The 11,480-nt window shown below is 44.1% G+C and overlaps 1 protein-coding gene across 9 annotated transcripts in view; it reads left to right on the top strand.

Annotated features, from left to right (window-relative positions):
- The first annotated feature begins 88 nt into the window (after positions 1-88).
- Positions 89-11,480, top strand: part of Tmem43 (Transmembrane protein 43) — a 52,651-nt gene continuing 41,259 nt past the window's right edge. For 2 of the 9 annotated variants that reach the window (XM_089563738.1, XM_089563736.1), the window contains exon 1: positions 107-631. In XM_089563738.1, the coding sequence (XP_089419864.1) occupies positions 597-631 (35 nt within the window). In that variant the 5' untranslated portion in view covers positions 107-596. Of the gene's footprint in view, positions 632-11,480 lie in introns of all 9 variants that reach the window. The other 7 variants (XM_089563739.1, XM_089563745.1, XM_089563743.1 and 4 more) reach the window with 6 other exon arrangements.

Genomic DNA, 11,480 nt, shown 5'->3' with positions numbered 1-11,480 from the left:
GTTTGGCAATATACAGTTATGTGAACGCAGCTGTCTGCGAGGCTGCGTCCACGGCCATCTGCTGTTGTCTCTCTCCCTTCTAGCTCTCCTTTCCTTTTTCTTTCTCTCCCTCTCTCTCTCTCTCTCTCTCTCTCTCTCTCTCTCGTGGCGTCATCAACCTCATTTTAGTTTCGGAGCCAGGCAAGCGAAGAGAGACTTTTCTGTTCCCACGCGCCTGGCCTGTGACGCGTTTCGTTACCGTGCGTGAGGAAGACTGAGATGAGAAAAATTATGCCTTGAGTGACGCACTGCAGTCCAGGTAAAACCCATCCGCGAAACATTCCGCTGCTGGACTTTGCTCCTGGCAGTTCGCGACGCGGTGCGGAAGAGGCAGCAGCGCGGTTTCCATGCTCTGCAACCAGCGGCTCTTTGCCTGTGCAGGCGTCGTGGAATAAGCCTAAGCAGATTGCGGTGGAGCGCGTCGGACTTCGTCGAGGCATCGTCAGCCGCGGCACTGTCCGCAAAGGGCAGTGCACATGGGTCGGCCAACATGATGGCGAATCCCGCGTGCGACGACATCAGCGGCGGGCTGGAGCGCACGCCGGTTTCGTTTCTCAATGACGTGGACGCCGAGGACCTTCCTTACTTCGAGGTGAGTGCCCTTGAAAATGGGATCACATTTACCAGTTTCCCGGCCTTGACATTCGCGGGCGGGCGGGTGAGCGAGATGCCCGCACTGGGACAGCGAAAGTTTCCCAAACTTGGAGAAGGGACGCGGGCGCTTGCTGGAGGTGGCACGTTTACCGTAACACTCCTTGGCGTAGTACGTACGCGCGGCCAAGCTGATCGGGAGACGCGACAGGCTGAGCTGCAGGATGCGTGCGACCTGCTTAAAGCGACGAGCAGCCTCATTTCATTCTCGGAGATCGAAATTATATTCGGTGGGACGGACGCGTCTACGTGATGTCGTGTGGGAATGATTTCAAGGCCGGACGAACTCCCGTGACGGTTCCGAGAACTCTGCTTGCTTGGGTTCTCTGAATAGTCGTTGGGAAAGAAAACGATATTCTACTTGCTTCGTTCTTTTTCCATATCCTGCTCTGTACAAGTAGCCTCGCAGCAGCAGTCGAACTCGCGCGCACTGTACACCGGGAACTTTGAATTGGAATTTCGTCCCTACGGGACTCGCGCGTTGGACGTTACTGATCACTGTAGAGGCTATGAACTGACTCATGATAACAACCCTCTTGTTCTTAGTACACCACCACGAATGTGCCGGGCCCCGGATCGGATGAACAGGCGTTTAGCGAGGCGTTTACTGGCTGCAGCTGCGAGGCAGCTTGCGGCGCACAGTGCCCGTGCCTGGTGCGCTGCCGGCAGCCGCTGTCACGTAGCCCTGCTGCGACTGTGGCCACCGTTGAGTGCTCGCCAGTGTGCCCGTGCGACGCGGCCTGCCCCAATCGAAACGTTCAGTGCGGGCTGCGTTGCCGACTGCAAGTGTTCAAGACTCGCGGCAAAGGGTTCGGAGTGCGAACCGTGGACCATGTCCCTCAGGGCGGCTACGTCTGCTCGTACGCCGGAGAAGTCATCAGCCTCGACGTAGCGCGCCAGAGGGTTAAGGAGCTGGGCCCCGCCGATCCCAACTACGTGATGGTGCTGCGTGAAGGCGGTGCTGTGACACTCGTTGTGGACCCCAGCCGGGTTGGTGGCGTCGGGCGATTCCTGAATCACTCCTGCGACCCCAACCTGGTGGTGATGCCTGTCAGGACGGAGTGCGTGGTGCCCGAACTGGCGCTGTTTGCGAGAAAGGACATTTGTGCTGGGGAGGAGCTGACGTATGACTATTCTGATGGCTCCGGTTCCTCCTCGACAGGGGGCAGAAGGAGATGTTTCTGTGGCTCCAAGCAGTGCTATGGCTGGCTGCCCTTCGATCAGGAAGTGCTGGGCATCTGATAACAGTACTCCGTACACGTGCCCTTTCGGTGGTTCTCACCACAACCTTTCTCCGCTGAGAATTTCATTCAAGAAGTGGCTGCATGGCTACAGCTTTCATTTCTTTTTGTTCCCAACCTTGCTTTCTTATTTGCTTTACAGTTCCTTTTTTTTTGCTATACCCGTAATTTTGAGCTCTGTCCTGTTAGCCTGATTCAAGTCAAGAATACAGTGGCGAATTCCCTTCAGAGGGGACCCTGCAGCCAATGCCGTCGACCAGCTCCCAATACACCGCAGTTTGATGCGTGAGAGGCTGGGCAGGAAAGAAAAGGAGACACTCCTTTATCCCCGTGACATGGGGAGTGGGTTTCCTTTGTCCCCGTAGCATGGGGAGTGGGTTGTTCATTGTTTGGGCTAAGTGCGCGGAGAGGTGAAGGGGAAGTTGGAGAGAGGCTGTTAGTGCTAAGGAGCTCACTCCCATATGGAGTGCTCACAAGGAGTGCTTCCTTTTAACGCAACAGCATTAGAGCTGATGTTCAAGGAAAAACTGAGTGCATTATCACACTAATTCAGGATTGGTTTGCAGAGGTCATGACGTCACATCACAGTCAGTCAATGAGAGTCAGACACGGAGGGTCAAATGGTTGGCCGGGTGCCAGCTATGCAGCAGTCGGAGCGTGTGGGAAGCTTCCACTGCTCTGTGCTTGGCACATCGAGTCAGGTAGCAGGGCACATAATGTGGAAGGATGATGGTTCGGGCTAGTGGGTAATTCACATGAGGCACATAACGTGGTTGGGGGGGGTAGGGGAGCGGCGAAGGAACACTTGTCAAAAAGAAAGAGGCTCCAAGATGGATGCGTGCGTACCGTAATGGCGCTTGTAGAGTTGCGAAGGAGGGCAAGTGACTTGTAACGCAATCACATTCGGCTGCCTAAAGGTTGGTTAGCAGTTTGCAATTTTGCTGTGCTGCCTAGCCTCTGTTGCATCACAGCTGTGACATAATGAGAACCGGTCAACGGCATTGGTCACTGCATTCTTGACTTGTGTCTGACTATAGTCACATTGATGATGTGTCAACTTGGCAGCGTAAAGTTCTGCTTTGACCAGTGCCAGCTTTGTGTGAGCATGAGTGATCAAAGGAAATGCCTATAGGCATGAAAACTGCAATGAAACTAACTTTGCTTCTTTATTTGCGCAACACGAGTGTGATGAAGTGGAGTATGTGTAGCAGTAATTGAAATGCCTTCAGTGATACTCAAATGGCGCCAATGGTTCCAATTCTTGTTGATACATGCAAGCTGTTGATGTTCTTTATCTTATTCTGAGATGTGTAGCACCATTAAAAATATAGAAATGCTGGTCCTGTAATGTTTTTTTTTTCTGCATTTCATGAGGAGTCTTGAAAGTTGAAAGTTGGTGTTGAAGATGCAAATGCTCTTGAAGTGTCAGGCATAGGGTGGCTGTATGTTTGGTTCTTTAACATGGTTTGTTAGTCTGGCGTAGAAATTTTGACAGCCTTGATATTATTTAATTGATAGCTATTTTTCTGTGCAAGTAAATTGGTTGCATATTATCTATATGAAGAACCGTAATAGCACAAGACAACAGAAAACTAAATGTTTTCTGAACACTGCCACTGCTTTTACACATCAAGCACACATACGTGCTCCAGAACTCGAAATGAACTAAGTGTGGAAGTGTGTAAAAATTAAGATGAAAAACTGAATTAAAATTGTCTGAAAGAAATGTGATAGGAAACCCACAAGGGATTACTGAACTGAGTAAATTATGTGATGTATCGTTAGGAAAGAAACAAATTATTTTTCAAGCACAGGAGTCATGCTGATACGATCACCTGCCTGTGCGTCTAGACTGGCAATTGCCTCGGCAGTTGGCCCATGCAGCTTCTTTCTCCCGAGTGATTTTTGTCTCACTGAATTTTCGGACAACAAACGCATGCTGACAGTCAGCTGCAGATACACCCCACCATTGACTTCTATAGGTGCTGCACACTCTCATAAACAGTGGAGTCTTCTTAATAACATCTTTCGAACTTGCCGCATATTTTAGAGTGCTTCTGATGTGAGTGCCTTGCTTTGAATTCTCCTTTCCCACCGAATTGCATGGTTCTAAAATTTTAATTGGAGCAGAAAAGATGTTGACACCACTATAAATTTTAAACTACTCTTCCATTAATGTTTTGCTGACGGACCACATTGAAACAATTTTTGTTAGGGGTGTGTGAATATTTCAAATTTTCGGTTAAAGAAATTGATTCGAGTAGTAGTGGTTTATTGAAAGAAAAATACAAGAGGGAAAAGATGTTGCCGGCTGCGGCAATTAAAAGGGCAACTCCGACGTTTTTTTTCTGCCTCCTTGTGTTTTACTGAAACTTCATGGTATGTTCTTTGCATTCTTCTGGTCTTTTGTGCCAAATTTCTGCTGCAGTTTTGTTGAAGAAATGTTTTGTTGCAGTTTTGCAGCGCAATTTCCTGTTTCGTGGCCTCAATCGGGGAGATTTCTATGGGCAAGACCATTGTGTATAAACAACGGCAAAACTGTACGCACAGCTGTCTATATTTGCTCTGCGCTTGCTGAAGGAGAAAATTTTGAGATTACTTTTGACCATTTCAGACAAATAACGACCCAAGCTGTCACTTGCAGTCACCAGTTTAGCCGACAAAGGCGCACACAATAGGTTTTGTCATTGTTTTGTGTCTCCTATTGTTTTGTGTCGAATGTCAGTTAGGTCTCCAATTACATCATTGCTATCGTGTTTTTTTTTTTTTGCTGTTTTAATGTACTTCTACTTGGTATTTTGAAAAATTGTTTCTAAAAAAAAATCCCCGGAGTTGCCCTAGCTGTGGCCAGTGGCGATGAAAGGGGGCATAGAGAGGATAGCAAGTAGTACAGAGGGGAGTGATAGCGAAAAAGGACAGTGGAGAGCTGTGTACACTATTTACTAAATACAAAAGCTAAGCAGTTTAGCAGCACTCACACACGAAAGTCCAGGCACTGTCTGTGGTATAACCGCGCACGTGCTACCACTGCCCACATTACATGTACAGCATGAAAATACTTTGATTCGGGCACGCAGCACACTGCACAAGTTTGAAATTCGAGAATTTTTGAATAATCGCCAGTGATCGAATACCACGCTGACTTTCACAAACCAGATCATGGCAAAACCACAATATCTGCAGGGCAGATTATCAGAAGATCGAGGTTTAAAGTGTCAAGAAAACAGTACAGGGGCGTCCTTATTGATTTCTTCTGCATCATTTATTGCGTGGACCGGTCACATTTGACCACATTCAGACCCCTGGAGTAATTCCGCAAGTGGGTTTTCCCCACATATCAAACAGGCTGAAAACAAGATGGCCGACCAACTACTTCGAGCAACCACTACGCGGAAGCACGTCTTGATGTCAGCTCCCTGGTAACCTTCCATATGTGGTACATATCTAGTGATACCTCATGCTCATTTCCATGGCACATGCCCTGGGGCCTTCATAACTCTTCAACCGTGAAACCAACCACCTTGTTTTGGTCAGCAGTGATATGCGGGAAAGCCCACTTGTGGAGTTTCACATGGGACTACCAAAGGGAGGCCATGTCGAGGGGTCAACTACACGACAAGCGACCGAGTAAAATTGCCACCCATTGCATGGCGCATTTGAATTTACACACCACTGACACTCACGTAACAGTAGGTATGATGACGATAGGGCCTCTGTAGCTGGACCCAAAAATAGCCCGGCTGAATAGTTTCGGTTTCTGAGCTTTGCTACCCGCCCACGGAGACTGGCTGTCGGGCATGCATTCGCCAGCGGTCTGAATCCAGATGCGTACTGCTTTCAAAAACCGACTGGCGCATTGTTGGTCATTTCTTTTCACCTTAGAAGCAGTGACAGTTCAGACGCCATTGTGCATTACCCTAGCTTGAGTCTGCGTTGTTTTTACAGTACGCCTAAACTGCACGGGATTATAGCTATTTGTGGGATGGAACCTTGTCACAAAGCTTTGCCGCATTTTTGAATTTTCGGCAGATTTTTTTTTTTTTTTGGTTTTAAGGGGAGGGAGGTTAATAACTCGATAATTGCATTCGGATAATTGGGGCATTTCTTCGTGTCCCTTGAATTCTTAATTAATGAGGTCTTACTATTTTTCATCTTATTTGTAGTTGCCAGTCATGTGTCGTTCATGGTTTTCATTTTTGTTACTCATTTTGCATTACCACAGTAAAGTTTGCGTTTGTTATGCTGTCTAATCAAAAAGTGCACATAAATGTGCACATTATTTTTTTTATGTATGTGTGTTGCTGAGTCAGTCTAGGCTTGTTTTGTTTATTTCGGTTGCTAAGACCATCTTTTATTTTGGAAAAATTAAGGGCAGTAACATTTCCTTGCTTATATTTTTAAAAATTTCTTTTCATACTGTGCAGACATTCAAAAAAATTTTTTCTTCATATTTGTATTCTGTTCATACTTGAAAATTTCAATATTTGCTCACCCTCAGTTTTTATATGCTTACACAGTATCTTAATAATCTTATCCTGTGGTGTCTGCAGGGTAAGTTTGAGGAATTGTGAGCAAACGGAAGAAACAACTAGTATCTCGTCAGTCACTTCAGTGAGAAAGTCCTCACTAAAATAACTGATGAGATTTTATTTTTTTCGTTTGCTCACAATTCCTCAAATTTACCGTGGAGATGCCATATGACAGCAGCTTTCAGTTTTTATATTTCAAGGGCCAGAAAATAAATAGCAAACTACTCAGCGGTCATCGAACTCGGCATTACAGATCATTTTCCTATTTTCATTACGCATGGTGAAGTTTCCCGTCCTTCGCGTTCAGTTTTCTAGTTTAATAGCGAAGAATTTTTTAATGCTGTCAGTAATACAGACTGGTCTCCATGCTTTGCATCGAGCAATTCGGAGCGAGCAAGGGAATGTTTTTTGCCGCCTTTTTTCCATCTGTTTATCTGAGAGTACAACATCAGTAAAAAGAATTATAAATTTCCCCACAATCCATGGCTGACAGACAGTTTATTAAGCTGTATGTGACGCAAAGAAAATTTGTACAAAAACACCAAGAAGCAGCCTTTGAATGTTTCTTTAGCTGCACGCGACAAAAATTACGGTAGTACTGTCCTAAATAACCTACTGAAACATACAAGAAAATCTTACTACGAGCAAGAAGTACATAAAATGATAATAACACTACATAGCAGTGGAAACGTTTTAGTGACTTCCTCAAATTACCCAGCACAAACAGCCCCCTTACTGAAATTAATTTCAGTGGTACAGTCTGCACTGAGCCATATGACATTCGAATGCCTTTAGTGGCTTCCTTTTTGTGCCTCAGAATAGTTTTCCACTTAGTTCAGAAATAATCATGAAGTGCTCTAAACATCTTTTTTTTTCTTTTTCCTCTTTCCCCTCATGAAATCGAACTGCTGATTACTGGCCACAAGGACACTAGCCCTTGATTAGATAAGATATCCTCTGGGCACCTTAAACTTGTAGCCAATCTGATCTCTGAACCACTTTGTCTTGTCATTAATCTCATCCTAAAGACAGGTGTTTTTCCTGCTTGCCTCAGAACAGCTTGTAATCCCAGTGTTCAAGAAAGGAGACAGACGATTAATTTCTAACTATCCACCCATATCTATTTTATCTTCTCTAAGTAAGATCATCAAGAAGTTGATAGTTCAATGCCTAAACAATTACCCAGATAAATTTAAGATAATTCCCCCCATCAGTTTGGTTTTCGGTCTGGCAGCTGATTTTATCAAGCAAGGTATAGATAACGGCGAATTTGTTGGCTCTGTCTTCTTAGATTTCAGAAAAGCTTTTGATATGATTAATCACATCATATTGCTTAAAAAACTCGAATTTTATGGAATCACAGGTCCCTTGTCATGACTGCTGAAAAGCTATTTACAAGATCGTCAACAAATAATCAATATTGGTGGAAGATTCTCCCAAGCTAAAACTATTAACCAAGGTGTTCCTCAGGGCTCTATTTTAGGACCCTTGCAATTCATACTATATATTAATGACCTTCCTAATTCTATTAGTCCAACTGTCTGTGTCTTATATGCTGATGACACTTCGGTGTCATTATCTAATACGTCCATAGATAATCTGATTCTTGAATTGAATGCCGTTCTAAGTAATGTAGCCAAATGGTGTACTGATAATCAGTTAGTGATTAATCCCGCTAGAACGAAATGCATAGTCTTCAAAAGTAGCCAGAACATTCTTTAGTGTCGTCCTACGTTAACCCTTTGTTCTTGTATGTTCCGGCTTCTGATAACACCAACTTTCTCGGTGTTATTCTTGATTCAGCTCTTAAATTTTCTGTCCATATCGCTCATAAAAAAAAAAATCAATGTTTGCCATCAGAGCGCTAATTAATGTGCGTCCATATTTTTTATGCAACCTACTCCTATCTTTGTACTATGCCTTCATACATAGTCACATCACTTACTGGATTATCGCATGGGGAAATACTTATCATTGCCATTTATTTTCTCTGCAACACTTACAACACTTTCAAAACGCATCATTACCCGTAGCCCTTTCTCTACTAATGTTCATTCTTTATTGCATGAGCACAATATTTTACCACTCCACCAGGTTTTCCAATATCACCTTGGAATCGTTTTTTAGGTTACTACATGGCACCCTACATTTTCAGTTTATAGACCCCATCCTGCTGATCAATCACAACCCTACCAGATTTGCAGCAATAAACAATTTTCTGCTCCCCAAAGTCCATACCAATTATGGTAAAACGTCGTCATCGTCTTTTCAAGCAATTTCAATTTGGAATATATTGCCGCCCGCTCTAAAAACATAAATTTCCTTGCCTGCATTCAAGAATAAGCTCAAGGTGTTTTGTTGGAATGCTGATGTTTTATTCTCTTTTTATGTATATTACCTGCGTTATTGTGCTTTTAGACCCTGATTTTGTGGTGAGGTATTGATTTGTTATTTTCTGTATTTTATAATTATCCGCTAACTGTGCTGTAATTATTTCTTGTATTATTGATCTATCGAGGGTCCCGGTACAGTCTTTCACTTTGGGACCCTCGTCTGTACACTTATGATCTTGTGTGTATTTTTTGGGACCAATAAACAGTCGTTAAAAAAAAAAAAGAGCGAGCATACTAGATGGATTATTTATCCCTCGAGAGCACTACCAACATTTTTCCTGCATGGAGAGGTGGCTTGCATTGCTAAGAAAATCGCAAATGAAATTCCCGATATCCTTGCACATTCATGGGCCCCTGAACGCCGGGAAGCTTACATCATTTTTATAATGTCCCTGGCTAATCAGAGGTGTCCCTTCTGGGCGTGAATGCCATTTAGTGCTTGCGGTTCTTAACTTGCTACGTCCAGTGGCTACACGCTGCCTGAGTACACAGAATGTGAGGCGAAAAGACTCTGTGCTCATGTTTCTTGTTTTCTGGCTGCCGTCCGCTGTTTTAATTATAAGACTTAATAATTATTGGCTACAACTGCTGCACTGTTTCCCCACATTTCAACCGGCAAGCATTGCATGTGAAAGTGATCAACCAGCCTTGACCAGTGAAGCATTCACGTCGCCAGGCATAGATGCAGGACTCTGCACAGGGTGTTGCCTCATCTACTTCACTTTTGCACAATTTTCTGGTTATAAATGTCTCTCAAAGCTCTGCTTGTGGTAACAAATGATGTATTTGTTATAACATGCTGTTGACCTGTCAGTCTAGCTTGAAATAATGTTCCCCTTTAATTTTCCTTAAAGGTAATATATAAATCACTGGGATCATGCCTGGTCGAAGAAGACGGTGCAATCTTTCAACTCACCTCATTCAGATTTGATAGAGTGGGGTTTAGCTTTGCGGCTATATTATCTGCGAATGAAACTATTTATTCACGGAAACCTAAAAAACAACAAAGCGAAAGCAAAGCCTCCACAGAGCTGGCTGAAAGGCACTCCACGCGTTGGTCAACTCCGCCCACTGTACGGGGAGAATTAAAAAAAAAAAAAGGCAGGAGCCGGACGTTAATCCGATTTAATTAAGGAAATCGGCTACACAGGGCAATAAGTCAAAGTTTCTAAGAATGCTTGGAACGTGCAGATTGAGTTCCCGCGGCAATAAGACGAGTTCAGATTCCTCTTCAGTGCACCTTTAAGGGTAACGGAGCGGATTCCAAGAGAAGGCAAGCATAGCAGGGGGCGGCAAAAAATTCAGTGGGTGGATGAGATTAAGAAGTTTGCAGGGATACGGTGGCCGCAGCTGACGAAGGACAGGGTTAATTGGAGGGACATGTGAGAGTCCCTTGCCCTGCAGTGGGCATAGTCAGGCTGATGATGATGATGATGATGATGATGATAGATCAAACTGGAGAGTAGAACTCTCAGTAGAAATTTCCTGAAAGCATGCAGCCCTTGAAAAACTGCTGGAGTTGCCCTTTAATATCTTTCAGCTGTGTCTACAGTCAGGCCAGAATAAAATGTGAACACGCATATCTTGTACTTGTCTTTGTGAATATGTACTTCAGTAGACTCTCTACCCAGAAACATGAATCAGGCTAATTGTGCACTGCAGCTGAATGTACACAGGTAAAATATTTTGTTTTGTTCACAGGCGCTGTTCGCATTTCATTCTGGCCTGACTGTACACGTTGTCATTCTGTACAGCTGAAAGGTAAGGTCTGCCGTGGATTGTAACAGTTTGAAGAACAGGCCTTACTACAGTTGATGCACTGTCCAGGCTGCCATTTTTGTCCTGATGTTGTGGTGTTAAATGTTGTGATGTCTCATGGAGGCGTGAAGTATCTTAGCAGAGGGTTGTGAGAGGCATCTTGAAGAGGTTGCATGCACGCGTGCATATGCAGGCACACGTACGTGCATGTGTTCAATTTGTGCATTGCTACTTGCAGGCTGGGAAGAATGTTTGAATCAAGCCATATTTTGTGCGCAATAAAATTTTCCCTTCTGCATAAAAGTCGCCGTGTCCCTTCCATGTGTTTTGGAGCTGCTGCTGCTTATAAAAAATTGCAACCTTGGTACAGCTTGAAAAAAAAAAAAAACTGTTTTATTTGTATTTATGAAGCACCTATGAGGCTGATATTTTTTGGTAGTATGCACATCCTTGCTTAGTATTTTTGACAATTTTTGAATTTTTCGTACCATATGACTTGTAAACTTGCACAAATCGGGCCTCACAATGTCCTTGAGAGCTCTTGCGTACACCTATGATTCATCTCTGCTTTTTGCTTGGTCATGAGAAGGGATAATGTAACAACAACCTGTCTAGCTACTGGAAAAACCTGGATTTGTCAGGGAAACTTTATGCATTGGTAGAGATAAGAGATTGTCAGGGACAGCGTGAAAAAGTTGGCTGAGTCGGGGAATAGCAGTGTCACAAATTTACAAGGTGGTCTGCAGTGAGTTGCGACAGGACAGCAAATGACCGGCATGTGGTCTGCACATGTTAGCATGACATGTTATTGCATTGCACACGTGAAAGGTTTGTCGTTCTTTCCACCTTTATTTCAGCAATCTTTTTTT

The sequence above is a fragment of the Amblyomma mixtum genome, chromosome 10 (genome assembly GCF_055824585.1).
Source record: "Amblyomma mixtum isolate Tamu chromosome 10, ASM5582458v1, whole genome shotgun sequence".
NCBI lineage: Eukaryota > Metazoa > Arthropoda > Arachnida > Ixodida > Ixodidae > Amblyomma > Amblyomma mixtum.
The sequence above is the reverse complement of the archived record's forward strand: the minus strand, read 5'-3'. Positions and strand labels throughout refer to the sequence as shown.